The sequence below is a fragment of the Cnephaeus nilssonii genome (genome assembly GCF_951640355.1).
Source record: "Cnephaeus nilssonii genome assembly, chromosome: 1".
Classification (NCBI taxonomy): domain Eukaryota; kingdom Metazoa; phylum Chordata; class Mammalia; order Chiroptera; family Vespertilionidae; genus Cnephaeus; species Cnephaeus nilssonii.
The window spans coordinates 25,154,637-25,171,438 of record NC_137072.1 but is presented as its reverse complement, the minus strand read 5'-3'; the positions used below and the strand labels follow the sequence as shown (position 1 = coordinate 25,171,438).

The 16,802-nt window shown below is 41.5% G+C and overlaps 1 protein-coding gene across 3 annotated transcripts in view; it reads left to right on the top strand.

The window, feature by feature from the left end:
• The window catches only part of SLC39A12 (solute carrier family 39 member 12), a gene marked incomplete at both ends in the record, with an annotated part of 69,266 nt that overhangs the window by 3,145 nt on the left and 49,319 nt on the right, over nt 1-16,802 (top strand). For all 3 annotated transcript variants that reach the window (XM_079774016.1, XM_079774018.1, XM_079774017.1), the window contains 2 exons: nt 5,599-5,880; nt 13,831-14,038. In XM_079774016.1, the coding sequence (XP_079630142.1) occupies nt 5,599-5,880; nt 13,831-14,038 (490 nt within the window). The remainder of the gene's footprint in view (nt 1-5,598; nt 5,881-13,830; nt 14,039-16,802) is intronic.

The following is a 16,802-nucleotide window of genomic DNA, read 5'->3' as shown; positions in this document are numbered from 1 at the left end:
TGGTGCTGCAGGTTTGACAACTGCTTGGCTCGCGTAGAAGAAGAAAGATTTTGTGTAGCTTCTTGTCACTGAGGCTCTCGCCTGGCAGACATAAACCACGAATGATGCTGCATTGGGGGAGGCAATCTGATTGGGCCATGGAAAACCTCTAACCATTTTGACCAATCTTTCCCCAAAGTTTATGAAAATTTTAAAACAATTTCCCAGAATCTGTGTTTCTCCCCTCTTATACCTTACTAGAGGCCCGGTGCATGAAATTCGTGCATGGTAGGGGGGGGGGTGTCCCTCAGCCTAGCCTGCACCCTCTCCAATCTGGGACCCTTCAAGGGATGTCCGACTGCCTGTTTAGGCCTGATCCCGGTGGGCGGTGGGATCGGGCCTAAATGGGCAGTTGGACATCCCTCTCACAATCCAGGACTGCTGGCTCCCAACTGCTCGCCTGCCTGCCTTCCTGATTGACCCTAACCACTTCTGCCTGCCAGCCTCATCACCCCCTAACCACTCCCCTGCCAGCCTGATTGATGCCTAACTGCTCCCCTGCCAGCCTGTTTTCCCCTAACTGCCCTCCCCTGAAGGCCTGGTCACCCCTATCTGCCCTCCCCTGCAGGCCTGGTCCCCCCCAACTGCCCTCCATTGCAGGCCTGGTCCCTCCCAACTCCCCTCCCCTGCTGGCCATCTTGTGGTGGCCATCTTGTGTCCACATGGGGGCAGCCATCTTGTGTGTTGGAGCAATGGTCAATTTGCATATTACTCTTTTATTAGGTAGGATAGAGGCCTGGTGCACAGGTGGGGGCCGGCTGGTTTGCCCTGAAGGATGTCCCAGATCAGGGTGGGGGTTTCCTTGGGGCATGGGGCGGCCTGGGCGAGGGGCCTATGGTGGTTTGCAGGCCGGCCACGCCCCCTGGCGACCCAAGCGGAGGCCCTGGTATCTGGGGTTTATTTATCTTCTACAACTGAAACTTTGTAGCTTGGAGCAGAGCCAAGCCTTCTGCTCCCTCCGTGGCGGCAGCCATTTTTGTTGGGATTTATGTATCTTCTATAATTGAAACTTTGTAGCCTTAAGCGGAGGCCTGGGCCAGCCAGGGTGTGCGGAAAGCTTGGCTTCCTCCATTGCCAGGGGCAACCCAAGCCTCCCTCCTGCTCTCTCCAGCTCCGTGGCTGCCACCATTTCTGTTTGGATTTATGTATCTTCTATCATTGAAACTTTGTAGCCTTGAGTGGAGTCCTAGGCTGGCAAGGGCAGGCGGAAAGCTTGGCTTCCTCCATTGCCGGGGAAACCCAAGCCTCCCTCCTGCTCTCTGTGGTGGTAGCCATCTTGGTTGGGTTTATTTGCATATTTGCTCCTGATTGGCTGGTGGGCGTGGCTTGTGGGCATGGCTTGTGGGTGTGGCGGAGTGATGGTTAATTTGCATATTACTCTTTTATTAGATAGGATGCCTCCACCTGACAAGATTAAAAGAAAAATCAGTGGATTACTTCTGAAGGAGTCCATTCTTCTTTAACAAAAAGTTACTTCACTAGAATCAGAGCTTTAGACAGGTCTTGATGCCTCTGGGGTGCCAGTGATTGCATAATTTTACTAAATATCCTCTCCCAAACTCAACTGAACCACTGCAAAACTTCATAGCTAAAACCAGTGTGATGCACTGCAAATTCTGGTCCCCGCACAACTCCCCTCCCCACAGTGCTTCTGCCCCATCCATGCTCAGGAGGAAATCCACATTTTTTTACACAAGCTCCTCTGATGCTCCCTACAGACTCCTTTCCTCAAGCCACTACCTGCTCCATGAAGGGAACTTGTTTAAGATTCAAACATCATGAAAGAGCACAAAGTGTTCAGCCCATAATAGTTTGATTGACAGTCCAACTTCCTTTCATCAGGCCTCAAAAAATTAAAGCAAGGGGTAGGCAACATCTATTTATTCAAGGTGACCAAAATCTCTAGGCAGACAGAATGAGCTACTTCCATAACTATTTAAAACTTTTCAAAGTCATAAACCAACGTACTTTCCAAGTTGTATGCTTTTTAGAAACCATTTCTGGAGTGAACATCTGCAGGGTTACAGACCTTACCCTATTCTCTGCTGCCCCTTGCCACCCCCCTTCTATTCCAAACCTAGAAAGAGACAAAGCAAGAACATTGAGGAGGAGCCACAAATGGACAAGAGTCTTTAGGCACCTTAGATAAGGTGAAGGGGGGACACATCACTGCTATGTATTGTCAACCAAGCCCTGGCCACATGTGCATGATCTGATGGCTTCATGGAGGTCATATTCCTCGTGTTCTTGAAGCTTTTCTTTCTACCTAGCTGGCCCCATAAAACAACCTGAACAGCACTTGAAAATCTATAAACATGACCTCATTCAACCCTCTGATTGTAAAATATTCTCATTGATAGATATTAGAGCCCTACAATCCCCAAGCCTCTTCTTTGACCAAATTTCTTCCTACCAAATAGGAGGGAGAGAAAATTATTGGGTGAGGGGCTGCATAGCAATTATGTAGGTAGGTCCACAGTGTATACTCTCCATGGCACAAAACAATGGAATTAGAGAATAAAATCTATCATTGACAGAGCAGGAATTAAGAGTGTGCAAGTGCTATTAGCTGTGTGGCTTTAGGTATGTTACTTACCCTCTCTTATACTGAGTTTTTACATATATTGTGAGTATACCTCCCTCAGAGGGAAAACATAATTTATACCTGATTCTGTGTAGTATCCTTGCATACTACATATAAATGTACCCATTAATTCATTATGCATTAAATAATTGGAGAATTAGGATTCTAAATGCATTATACTATGCAGAAATATTTGGTGGATTTTTATATAGGCTGTCTAGATTTTGTTTTGTTTTTATTTTTTTCATTTAAAACAATGCATAAGGTCCCCATCCAAAAAAAATCATTATTTGACACCTTTTTCAAAACTAATTAGATTTATACACTGAGGAATGCCAAAATACATAAGTGCTTAGCACTGTCTTGGACACAAGGCTTTCAATAACTGGTAGCTAATACACCAATAGTTTGGTTTCAGGAGGTTATTTGGTACAAAGAATGGCTTTATTACACCTATTTCAGCTAATTCACCTCCTTAGGTCTTGGTGTGATCCCTGTCAATAGCAACCAATTCATAGATTTTTCTCATGGACTACTTAGGGAGCAGGAAGGCTACTGTGGTTTCAGTGGTGAGGCTTAATATTCATCTTAAGAGTTGGTCTTATTGGGAAGCCTGTCCCTGTGTTTGCTGAGTTCTTGTCCCTTGCAGTTGAGTTGGGGAGAGATTGGAGTCTGTGGCTTGTGAAGATGTGATTAATGCTTTTCTTTAGAGATGGATGGTGTGTTTCTTTGTGACTCAGGCGCTTTGGTCAGTGGTACAGACTTCCAGTTATAAGTCCTGGGGATGTAATGGGGTGATCATTTTGCAATATATATAAATATTGAAACATTATGTTATACGCCTGAAACAAATAGGCTGTTATATGTCAATTACTAGAGGCCAGTGCACGAAATTCATGCACTGGGGGTGGGGGGTGGTCCCTCAGCCTGCCTGCAGCCTCTCCAATCTGGGGCATCCCTCTCACAATCCAGGACTGCTGGCTCCTAACATTCGCCTGCCTGCCTACCTGATTGCCTCTAACCGCTTCTGCCTGTCAGCCTGATCACCCCCTAACCGCTCCCCTGCCGGCCCAATTGCCCCCAACTGCCCTCCTCTGCTGGCCTGGTCACCCCCAACTGCCCTCCCCTGCCGGCCATCTTGTGATGATGTGGGGGCGGCCATCTTGTGACAACATGGGGGTGGCCATCTTGCGGTGGCCATCTTATGACGTGAGGGTCAATTTGTATATTACCTCTTTATTATATAGGATACCTCAGTTTTAAAAAAGATATAATAAATTGTCCCACAGTGGTGCAAACCTTGTATCCCTCAGGCCTTGTATCCCTCGATAACTTCAGGCTGAGGCTGCTGCCCTGCAATGTGCTGCTTCTGGGGTCCCCAGAGGATTCTCAGGAGCTCCCTACCAGTCTCTCAGGAAAGGTAGCTCCTGTATTGCTGGGAAAGCTTCCCCTCAACAACCTCTGTGTCTATCTTTTTCCTCAATGTTCCACCACATCTCCCCAAACACCTGCTTTTGCCAGATTAGATGAGCCAGGGGTCTGTGTATAGGCTGTGAAATGAATCAAGCATCATGGAAAAAATTTTAGCAATTCTCTTACGTAGGATAAAAGACAGATGGCATTCATGCATTCCATTTTCACACCTCGTCAGTGCCAGGCATTGTGCTAGATGCTGAGGCTGAATTGTGCACAAAGCAGACAAAATCCAGACTTAATGGACCAGTTGTCATCAAGGGAAAAGAGGGAAAAAACAAGTAGACAATGTAGAATCCTAGTGCTATGAAGAAAATAAAAAAGTGGTGTGTGCCATATCTGCCACTAGTTGGCTCTTGGGCACTTGCTATGTGGCTCTCCTGAATTGTGACATGCTGGTCAGTTTAGAATACATGCCAGATTTCAAAGAATGCCAAATAGCCCCAAGTGGTTTGGCTCAGTGGATAGAGCATTGGCCTGTGGACTCAAGGGTCCCAGTTTGGATTCTGGTCAAGGTCACATGACTCAGTTGTGGGCTCGATCCGCAGTAGGAGGCATGCAGGAGGCAGCCAATCAATGATTCTCTCTTATCATTGATGTTTCTATCTATTTCTCCCTCTCTCTTCCTCTCTGAAACATATATATATATATATATATATATATATATATATATATATATATATATGCCAAATAGCTCATTTATCATTTTTAAAAATTTTAAATTGCATGTTTGTTGAAATTATTGTATCTTGCACTAAGAAATTTCAGGAATAAATAAGTGATGAAAAATCAATAAAATATATTATTAAAATTAATTTCACCATTCCTTTTTACTTTTTAAAATGTGGCTACTAGAAAATTCAAATGATATGTGTGGCTCACATTTGTGGCTTGCATTCTATTCCTACTGAACAGAACTGTGTGGGAGAACATGGGATGGAGGAGGGAGCTTTCAACTTTAGACAGTGTGTGCTAGAGACATCTAGGAGGGAGTGGCACTTTAAGCTGAGATGAGTGAGGTGAGGAGAATAAGAAGACCTGAAAGATGGTGGGAAAGAGCTGGGTGATGGACAGAAAAAATCACAGGAGCAGAAGTTTGCTGAGAGAGGTGGAGAGAAGCTAATGTAATGTCAGGGAGGCAGGAGCCAGACCAAGGAGACAATGATAAGGAGCTTCGATTTCATTCTAAATACAATGGGCCATTGCTTTCAACCAACGAGTCAGCTTTTATTCAAGGTAACAAATGGACAACGTGTGGCACTGTAGTAGGAGATAGAGGGACCACTCTTAGGGAATAAGGACGTTCTGGGAGGATGCCATTGTTACATAAAAATCCTACCATGGCTTATTTGAATCTGATATTGGGCCTACCCACTTTCCCCTCCTATTGGTGGAGTTATAAGCAGTAGAAACTGTGGTAATTAATGTTTAAGGACTATTGTCTGAGTTTTGTTTCTGTTTTTGTCTTTGTTTTATGCTCCCCCCTCCTCCCCGCCCCCCAGTGCTTTGAACCAGATGCCCTGCTGCTAATTGCTGGAGGAAATTTCGAAGATCAGCTCAGAGAGGAAGTGGTCCAGAGGGTTTCTCTTCTCCTCCTCTATTACATTATTCACCAGGAGGAGATCTGTTCTTCAAAGCTCAGCATGAGTAACAAGGAGTATAAGTTTTACCTGCACAGCCTCCTCAGCCTGAGGCAGGATGAAGACTCCTATTTCCTGTCTCAGAACGAGACAGAAGATATCTTGGCTCTCACCAGGCAGCACTTTGACACTTCTGGAAGCCAGGTAAGGAAGGCACAATTGCTCACTGACTCTGCTACTAAGATACAGTCTCAGAGCCTGATTTTTCATCACTTATTTATTCCTAAGACATTCAAGGATTTCTGAGGGAAATAAGCATCTGTGGTTTTTAGATATGGTTGTTAAGTGACATAATTTAAAAATCTAAGTCTAAAATGGGAAATGTAGTGACTAATTATTTTAAGATGAGTTTGAGCCAGAAGTTGGGTAGGTGGGTGGGTGGGCCGGCCAGGTGACAGGACAGCTCTCTTCTCCGGAGCTCCCACACTGAGCATGACATCACTTTCAATCAGTCTCCAAGGATTGACCCATAGTGGTCAGGGCATGTGTCTATTTACCTTGCCTTCCAGGCAGGGAAGGAGAAGGCAGACCAGTTTGAGAGACATGAATTTAGTAGTTATTTCACCAAAGAAGACGCTTGTATAAAGCATGATTCATGACAGTCAGCACAGACCGTATGTCTTTTGTGGCTGTTGATTCATGCTGCATATGTTCAGGGGTCCCTTCAACAACTTTTCCTCTCCCACAGTTCCTACTGTTAGGAAACCGACCCTGGTCTCTTGTTGCCTTCATTTCTATCCCTGCAGAAGATGGCCTTCCAATTACCACTTTGCTTTCCTCTTTGCGGTGTGACGTTTCAGCAGACAAAGTTCTCTGATCATAAGAAAGTTTTTCAAAAGCATATTTTCTGAAAGACCTATCTGAGAAGCTACCACCACATTTTGAAGAGTGTGAGGAAACATGTTTTTTTCTCTTGGAATATTCATTGACATGTGTCTTAGTCCATGTGAGCTGCAATAACAAAAATCTCATAAACTGGGTGGCTTGTATACAACAAGAACTATGAGAAATCATAGTGTTGGATAGCGGGAAGTCCAAGGTCAAGGAGCTGGACAGATTCAGTGTCTGGTGAGGACTTCCCCCTGGTTCAAGATGCCATCTTCACATTATATCCTCATATAATGGAAGGGGCAGGAAGCTTTCTGGGGTACTTTTTATAAGGGCACTAATCCCATTCAGGAGGACTTCACCCTCATGACCTAATCACCTCCTAGAGGCCCCCACCTCCTAATACCATCACATTGGGGATTAGGATTTCAACATATGAAATTTGGAGGAACACAAACATTCAGACTATGACATGTAGAAGTGAATTTAGTTTTTGACCTCAATTCTGTCTCTCAGGAGCTCAAAGTTATCAGTGCAATCATGTTGCTGCTTAATGACCAGCATATATGTCTCCAATTTGCTATAAATATGTTTTAAAAAATAGGGTTTCTTCATATAATTCAGTTTTGGGTTTTTTGTTTGTTTGTTTGTTTGTTTGTTTGTTTTACTTAAGGAGGTGTTCCTACATATAATTTCTTCACTGCAACATCTATATAACACAAGGTCAGTTCAGATTAGGCACTAGAATTTTAGTCATCCTGTTATTGCCTTTTGATGCAGATTAAATGGAAACCCAGAATTTAAAAAAATAGGTGATATGTGTATATTTAATACAGATTTCTGTTTTTTTCCCCAACACATACTGCATATACCTGGGCTCGAAAGTGTTAGTGAGATTAAACATTCCTAGAACAGAATAAAATAATCCAATATTATGTGTAGACCTGCTTTATCCAGTCAAAAAGAATTGAGCTCTTATTGAGCCGTAACCCTTAGAACAATTACCAGCTGGAGGAAACCACTCTCTCCAGTTCCCGGGAAGGGTACGTTAGCCCATTCACCGGGGCTAGGAAGTCAGTCAATCCAGACTTTAACAGGAGGCCTGTTGACACTTCACTGCAGGAAGCTGCTCTCTCCAACTAGACGGTGCTGGCAGACCAGGCCCACCACTACTGGCATTTACAGGTCTTGATCGGAGCAGAACTCAACCTCCACAGGTCAAGCCACTGAGAGCTGCTCCAGGTGGGTTTTAACCAGCTCACCAAGAGACACAACTTAACAACTTAGTACTCTAATCCAGTCAACCTCCCCAGTCGCCCAGAGAATAATCGTCCCTCCATTTCTTCATTCTCTTTTGTCCAACTACTCCACTTTATCTTCCTGAATCAATCTTTTAATGCTCCCACCTCTCTTGGCTCTTTCCATGTTTTGACGCTTCCATGGTAGATGAACGGGGGTCTAACCAGTTCTCCACTAGCCCTGCCTGTGGGGGACAGGCATCATGACCACATCCTAAGGACTTTGGGGATGGAAACGGTGGTTGAGTTCTTTCTTCTCAATATCACATTGAGACTGTTACTCTTTACAACCTCCACGGAAAAAGCACACCTCTATGAGGTTTATACTGTTATTTCAGCTTGTTTTTTTCATCCATGGAACTTCTGGCTACTTCTTCAAATTTATCAAAAGTTGGGTTGCTGATTCAGTCTTTCAGTCTGCTCTCCACCACAGATATGAATATGCTCTTGCCAAGCTCAGCAATTACAAACTTAAAAAAAAAAAATCCAATTGGCACTTTTCACTCCTTGTCCTATGTCGCAAGAATGCAACATAGACACAACATTCTTCTCTTGATTCTTCTCTTGATGAACTGACTTTCTCCTTTTCCTTATAGCCGAGCTTCACGAGGGAACTTTCTTCTCTCTCATTCTTTTATTTTAAAAATATGTTTTTATTGATTTTTAGAGAGAGAGGAAGAGAGAGGGAGAGAAACATAGTTCAGTTGCCTCCTGTATGCACCCCACACCAAACTGGAAACCTAGGTATGTACCCTGACTCGGAACCAAACCAGCAACCTTTTGGTGCAGGGGATGATGCTCAACCAACTAAGCCACACTGGTCAGAGCTTCTTTCTTATTCTTTATTCCCATACATTTTGTTTCTCAACAATCTACATTCTGCTTTTTGCTCTCTCCCTTTTGTCCAGTCCTGCCTCCATGTAACTTTCTTTATTTTATTTTTTATTGTTGACAATATTACAGATGTCCCCCATTTTTGACAGGTACATGCAAAAAAAAAATGAAACTAGACAACCAACTTATACCATGCACAAGAATAAACTCAAAATGGAGAAAAGACTTAACCTTTTGCACTCAGATGTCGAGTGTGACTCGACACGGTTAACATCGGTAGCAGCTCTTTTTATACTCTTTGAATGTATCAATAATTTGAAATATAAAAAAATCCAAATAAATAAGTTTGTATGAAAAGAAACTCCAGTTTTTTATTCTACTGCCACGCTTTGTAAAATCTGGGGTATTTAAAAAATTAAATCCCGAGTAGAATAAAGGAATCGAGAAAAAAAGCAAGCGAGTGCAAAGGGTTAAATGTAAGTCATGAAACCATAAAAATCCTAGAAGAAAACATAGGTAATAAAATTGCAGACATCTCAGGTAGCAGGATTTTAGCTGATACATCTCCTAGGGCAAGAGAAACAAATGAAAAAAATAAATGGAACTACATCAAACTAAAAAGCTTCTGCACAGAAAAAATAAAGTATCCATAAAACTTATTCATTCATTGATTTCTGTCATCCCATATGTCATGTCTGTTTGTTTTTTCTATTTCAATCAACCCATATCTCCTACTTTCCTTCTTGCTCATCCAGCTATTCTGTGTCAAGTCCCTCTGAAGCAGTGGTTCTCAACCTTCCTAATGCCGCGACCCTTTAATACAGTTCCTCATGTTGTGGTGACCCCCAACCATAAAATTATTTTCGTTGCTACTTCATAACTGTAATTTTGCTACTGTTGTGAATCATAATGTAAATATCTGTGTTTTCCGATGGTCTTAAGTGACCCTGCTAGCGGTTCTCAACTTGTGGGTCGCGACCCACAGGTTGAGAACCGCTGCTGTAGAGCCTAAGACCACTGGAAAACACAGATATTTACATTACGATTCATTAACAGTAGCAAAATTACAGTTATGAAGTAGCAACAAAAATAATTTTATGGTTGGGGGTCACCACAACATGAGGAACTGTATTAAAGGGCCGCGCATTAGAAAGGTTGAGAACCACTGCTCTGAAGGAGGCACTTGATCTGCCGTCCCTTAAATCTTGGTGTCCTCATGGCCCCACTTTCATTTTTTCCTCTGCTCACTCTGCATACTCTTGCTGAGTGGTATGCTCTCACAGCCTCATACACAACTAAATACTGATTGCCTTCAATTCTGCTGTGGGCCCAGATTTTTCTTTTGTGCCATAGACTCATATATGCACCAATCTGGGAGAAATTTCCCTTTGGATATCTTCCTGACACTTTGAAACTCAGTATTACAATCTAAGGCTTATTTTTATTCCTGAACTTGTTCTTTCTTTGGTGTTACTTATGTAGCTCTTGAAACATTCTACTTTGGCCTGTATAACACTGCACATTCCTGGTTTTCTTTCTCTCTCCCTGTCTCTGGCGCCCATTTTCACCTGTGCAGGTTCGGATTTCCCTGTGCAGCTTTTAAGCATTAGTGCTCCGGAGGCCCGGTCTTAGCCTCCTGTCATTCCATATGCTTTCTCTAGGCGAGGGCATCTGTATATAAAGATGACTCACAAGAGTGTATCTCTATTCCAGACCTCTCCTCTGGATTCCAGACCCATGTATCCTTACACAGCATCTTTTTAAAAATGATATTGTAAAGGCACTTAACATATCCAAAATCAAGGTCATACATAGGCCTGCTCCATATGTTAGCAAATGGCATCACCATCCAGTCAGTTGCTCAATTAAAAACTGAGGTTTCTAAATTTATTTTTCTTTCATGTCTCATCCCTCTCCAAGTCCTACTGGTGTTACCTCCTGAAGATCTCCTTAACCTGTTGACTTTGCTCCATTACCATCACTACCATCTTCTACCTGACCATTGCAATAGCCTTCTAACTGTATTAGTAGTGATTACTTTGAGTCTCTTTCCAATATTTTTATTTTCCACCATGTAGCCAGAGTAGATTTATCAAAATACAAATCCAGTTATGTACCCCCCATTCCCTTCCTTGCTAAAAATCCCCCTTTGGCTTCCTGTTGATTTTAGGATAAGGGACAAACTCCATTACCTGCCAAGAGACCTTAAGCTTTCACCATGACCCCCTCACTCTACCTGCCCAGCTACTACTATCCTTCTAGTCCTTCATGTTTGCATCCTCCATCCTGCTACAGAAGCTTTGTCCTCACTGTCCCCCTTCCTCCCACTCCTTCAGATCTGTCTGCGTGTCACAAACTCAAAGAAGCCTACCATGACCTGTCTGACTGGGTAGAAGAGTTGTCTGCTTTTATCCTGATTGTACCATGTGCCTCCCCTTCAAAGCTATTGCCACAGTTGTCATCTTATATTTGACTAGAGGCCTGGTGCATGAATTTGTGCACCGGTGGGGTCTGACCGGCAGGGGGGAGGGACCGTGGGAGGTTGGACAGCTGGCCCCGCCCCTGATCAGGGTTGAGGGGGCTGATTGGGGGCCAGGTCGGCCAGGGGGAGGGAGAGCAGGAGGTTGGGGGCAGCTGATCAGGTCCTTGATTAGGCCGGTTGGCCACTGCAGTGTGCGTCATAGCGACCAGTTGTTCCGTCGTTCCAGTCACTTGGCTTTTATATATATAGGTTATATTATTATTTTATTAGCAATACTAACTTTAAGCATCAGGGCAGAAATACTTTTGGTTTTGGTCACCATTGCAATTCCAGTGTCTAGAAAAGCAGCAGACCTATATTGGGTATTTAGGAAAAATGTGGGGGATAGTGGATAGCATTACCATTATACACTGAGTGGCCAGATTATTATGATCTCTGAACGCATACATAATAATCTGGCCACTCAGTGTGTGTGTGTGTGTGTGTGTGTGTGTGTGTGTGTGTGTGTGTGTATTAGAGGCCCAGTGCATGAATTTGTACATGGGTGGGAGGCATGGGCAGTTGGACGGCATGCCTGCTGGTCAAACTCCTGGTCAAGGGGACAATTTACATATTAGCCTTTTATTATATAAGATATACACTGAGTGGCCAGATTATCATGTGTTCAGAGATCATAATAATCTGGCCACTCAGTGTATAGGTGTCAAAACTAGAAACACGAGTCATTTTTTACTGCACTCCTTCCCATTTTCCTCTAAGAGCTTTAGTCTACTTTCTTCATATTCCTTAAATGCATCTATGTTTTTTCATCTCTAGCTCTACTATCTTAAGGTCAAGAAATATCTTGAATTAATCAATAACTTCTTAACTAGACTTCCTGCCCTTGAATTCTACCCCTATCTATCTATTCATTATTTTGCCATCAGAGTAATATTTCTAGAAAATACCTTACTGTATTATTCTATTGTTTATATCATTCAGTGGTTCCCCTGGAGTCTTCAGGGAAAAATTTTTCAGAGCACTGAATATAAGGTATTTCTTTTTTAAAAAAATATATATTTTATTGATTTTTTTTTTTTTACAGAGAGGAAGGGAGAGGGATAGAGAGTTAGAAACATCAATGAGAGAGAAACATTGATCAGCTACCTCCTGCACACCCCCTACTGGGGATGTGCCCGCAACCAAGGTACATGCCCTTGACTGTAATCGAACCTAGGACCTTTCAGTCCACAGGCCGATGCTCTATCCATATAAGGTATTTCTTGATCTGGATCTTGCCATCTTCTCCAGCTAGTATCAGATGTACTCCTAGACTCTGGGAACAACAATAACAATAGCTGAGATGAGCTGACTGAGTCCTATATGCCAACTACTATATTAAGTGTTTTACACGCACTATTTCATCTCATCTTAATAATCTTTGTGTTGGGTGGCATTGTCCCTTTTTACAGGTAATGAATAGGAAGGTTAACAAGGATAATCAATTTGCCCAAGTTTATCTAGTTAGAGATAGCAGAGATAGTAGTAAAGCCTTATCTGTCTGTCCCAAGCCCTATGCTATGGAACTTCCTTTGATGATATAAAAGTCCCATCACCATTCTAGGTTTCAATCTATTTCTTTTTTGTTGTTGTTAATCCTCATCCGAGGATTTTTTTCCCCATTGATTTTTAGAGAGAATGGAAGGGAGGGTGAGAGACAGAGACATCGATGTGAGAGAGACACATCAATTAGTTGCCTCCCACACACGCCCCTACTGGGGCCAGGGATTGAGCCTGCAACCGAGATATGTGCGCTTGACCCAGGACCCTTCAGTCTGCAGGCTGACACTCTAACCACTGAGCAAAACTGGCTAGGGCTCAATCTATTTCCATATACAAGAGGAAGAGTATTGAAGAACATAGGCTGTGGAGTCAGATCTAAGTATAAATTGGGGCTCTATCCTTTCTTGGCTAGGTGATCTGTGAAAAGGATTATCCACTGGATGGAGTTTTGGGAGAATAAAAAGACAGTGTATGTGTAATGGATTTAGCATAGTGTCTGTCACCTGGTAGGCACCCAATATATATTTAAATAAATGAATGGGAATGTTATTGATATACAAGGTGAAATTCAAACCTTTCGGGAGCTCATATTTTAAATGAGGAAAATTGCTGTATGCATGAAAAAGATCCTATGTCATATGTCCTATGTCCCATGGTAGATCCCAGACACTATGCTATCTTTGATTTGTGATCAGCGCACACTGAGCTTGAGACTAAAGGCAAGTATGAAAAGGGATGAGCTCTGTGATGATACAAGGCAGCAGAACCAGTGTGAATTCAAGGTCAGGAAGATAGATTTGAAAGTCATTACTGCAGGCTGTACTTGAAGCTGGAGAGAATCCACCAAATGAAAGGATGTAAATAGTAAAAACAAGAGATCTTGGAGAAGACACACCTTTATAGGAGTAATGAGAAATGTTAGATAAACAAGTATTTTCCAAATAGAGGTATATCTCAGACTAGAAAACAATGGTAGCCATATTTCCACAAATAATTTAATCCTCTTTTAGATGAAGAACTAGTCCTTGTCCTTGGGGAAATCCCAGAGACGTTTTAATTAAGATGACTTCAGAGGTTAAAATTTTCATCTTACTTGGTATCTGATTTCAGTGTATGGAAACCAAAATGCTGCAGAAAAAGTCTGGAATACTAAGCAGTGACGGTGCTGATGAAAATACGCTTCCTCAGTTGGCGGCAACAATCATTGCTTTGTCTCTTCAAGGTGTATGTCTGGGGCAAAGAAACTTACCTTCCCCAGACTATTTTACAGAATATATTTTCGGTTCCTTGAACAGTACAAATACTCTTCACCTATCGGGTAAGGATGTTTTTCATTAATTTAACTTCCAAGTCACACCTACTAAACAAATTGTGTCAAAAGAAAAACTGATGCTTTTCGATGACTAAATTTGTCCAGGCACATTTTATATACCATTTTATCTTAGCTTACTGGGATAAAGGCAGCTCAGGTGACCTTTTTAACAAGCTTACTATGATAATATTTATGTGATGCTGAAGCAAAAATATGGACTTAGCTCATTTCAGCAGTGATGATGAAATCATGAATATAGAGCCAAAGGGAGAGTTCTTAATGATCTGCCATGGCAGTGACTGAACACTTTCCTATTTAGTACATAGTGCTGAGGCAGGGGTGGCAAAATATTGTGTAGACTGCCAAATGGTGCAAAAGCATTGGTAGCAGTTTACTTGTAACCATAAAAGTAAGCAATTTAATTTTAAATAAAAGTAATATAAAATATCTATTTTGGCTACATCCATGACTGCCAGGTATTTGGGACTCCAAGATGCCAGGAATAGAATCAGAATATCTGTTTTGCAGATTTATTTGTTCTTGACAAGACATTAAAAGTGAAAGGACTTATTTTTTGAATCTGCATCAAAATGCCCAACTTTGCACACCAAGGGGTCCTGGTGTGTTGTATAACAGCTGGTGCTGCTGCCAACGCACTTCCTCTTGGGAAGTCACAACGTAAAGGGAGATATGAATTTACTAAGGGACCAACAATACCCTCATGATCTCAATTCTGAAAGAAGGGATTAAGAACTAGTAGCCATACAATTCAGTGTTGATCTTTCTCTGGACATGTTTGCACAATGAATTGAATGACAGATGTGTTTTTCTACAACTTTTTTATATTTTGTGTTAAAATGAAAGTTGAAATACAATGAAACCATGTTACCTAGCTGTCATGAGGAGGAAAGAAACCAGGAAAGGCATGTTATCCTGAGAATAATTTTGATATGAAAACCAGGAGTTGAGAAATGTTAGCAATAGAATTTCCATTTCAGGGGAAGGCATGCAATGATTCCACTTTTCAAGTACTTTAATGTAAAAATCTATGCCACTGGAGGGCTTGATCGCTCTAAAAAAATTGGAAGAGACTCATATTACAATACAAAATATAGTTAGAGGCAAGCTGTGCTGTAAGGTTAAGGCCAGTTGTTTAGATATTAATCATCATGTATCCTGGTTAAAACATCTAAATAATTGCTCATAAGAGATATTAAGTATCACCCATCTCCCTAACCCCCTTCCCATCTGGCAACTGTCAAAATGTTCTCTGTATCCATGACTCTGTTTCTCTTCTGCTTGTTCGTATATATTTTTTAGGTAAAATTGTTGATAGATAACTATTTATTGCCATTTTATTATTCATATTTCTGATCTTTCTTCTTCTTCTTCTTAAAAAAGACCCTTTAACATTTCATATAATACTGGTTTGGTGGTGATGAACTCCTTTAGCTTTTTCTTCTCTGGGAAGCCCTTTATGTACCCTTCTGATCTACATGATAACTTTGCTGAGTAGAGTAAATTTGTTTGTAGGTTCTTGCTTTCTATCTCTTTGAATATTTCTTGCCACTTCCTTCTGGCCTACAAAATTTCCGTTGAGAAATCAGCTAACAGTCTTATGGGAATTCCATTATAGATAACTAATTCTTTTCTCTTGCTGCTTTTAAGATTATCTCTTTGTCTTTAACTTCAGGCATTTTAATTATAATGTGTCTTAGTGTGGGCCTCTGTGGGTTAATCTTATTTGGGATCTTTGTGCTTTTTGGACTTGTATGTCTATTTTTGTTATTATTTTTTTCAAATAGGTTTTCTTTAAATTGAATTTATTGGGGTGACATTGGTTAATAAAATCATGTAAGTTTCAGCTGTATAATTTTATAATACATCATCTATATATGGTATTGTTTATACACCACTCCAAAAAATCAGCCACTTTTGCATTTGAGAATCCAATTCCATTTCAGAGCCCCATTCCATCTCAGTTCAATTAGATACTCATTACAGGAGTCATGAAACATCTTCTCTAACAGCTGCCTCTGAGCTACAGCTCCACTGTAACTGATTATATTTTGGGTTGGGAGGAAAAGAAGTATGCTAGTTTTAAGTATTGTTGTTTATTAATTTTTTTATTATAGAGATTCTTAAACATAAACAAAAGTAGAAACAATAATATAATGAACCCACATATGCACAGTATTTAGCTTCAATAATTACCATCAATTGGATACTCTTATATTTGCCTCCATACTCTCTTATTACTTGACTATTTTGAAGCAAATAATCAATCTTAATATTTCTATATAAACTAAAAGAAAGAATTTTTTAAATAAACAGCTTATTACCAATATCACATTAATAATTTCTTTATGTAAAAGTTTCCATTAATGTTGACATTTTCCTAATTTAAACATGTTTTTTTGTTTTGTTTTGTTTCTTATTAAATCAGGGTCTACATAAGGTCTGTAAAATGGAAATTGTGTGTATGTCCTTTTAGTTTCTTATTAAGTACCACTAGAGGCCCGGTGCATGAAATTCATGCACAGGGGAGGAGGTGTACCTCAGCCCACCCTGCACCCTTTCCAATCTGGGACCCCTAACGGGCAGTCGGGCATCCCTCTCACAATCCAGGACTGCTGGCTCCCAACTGCTCACCTGCCTGCCTGCCTGATTGCCCCTAACCACTTCTGCCTGCCAGCCTGATCACCCCTAACTACTCCCCTGCCAGCCTGATCGACGTCTAACTGCCCTCCCCTGTTGGCCTGGTCATCCC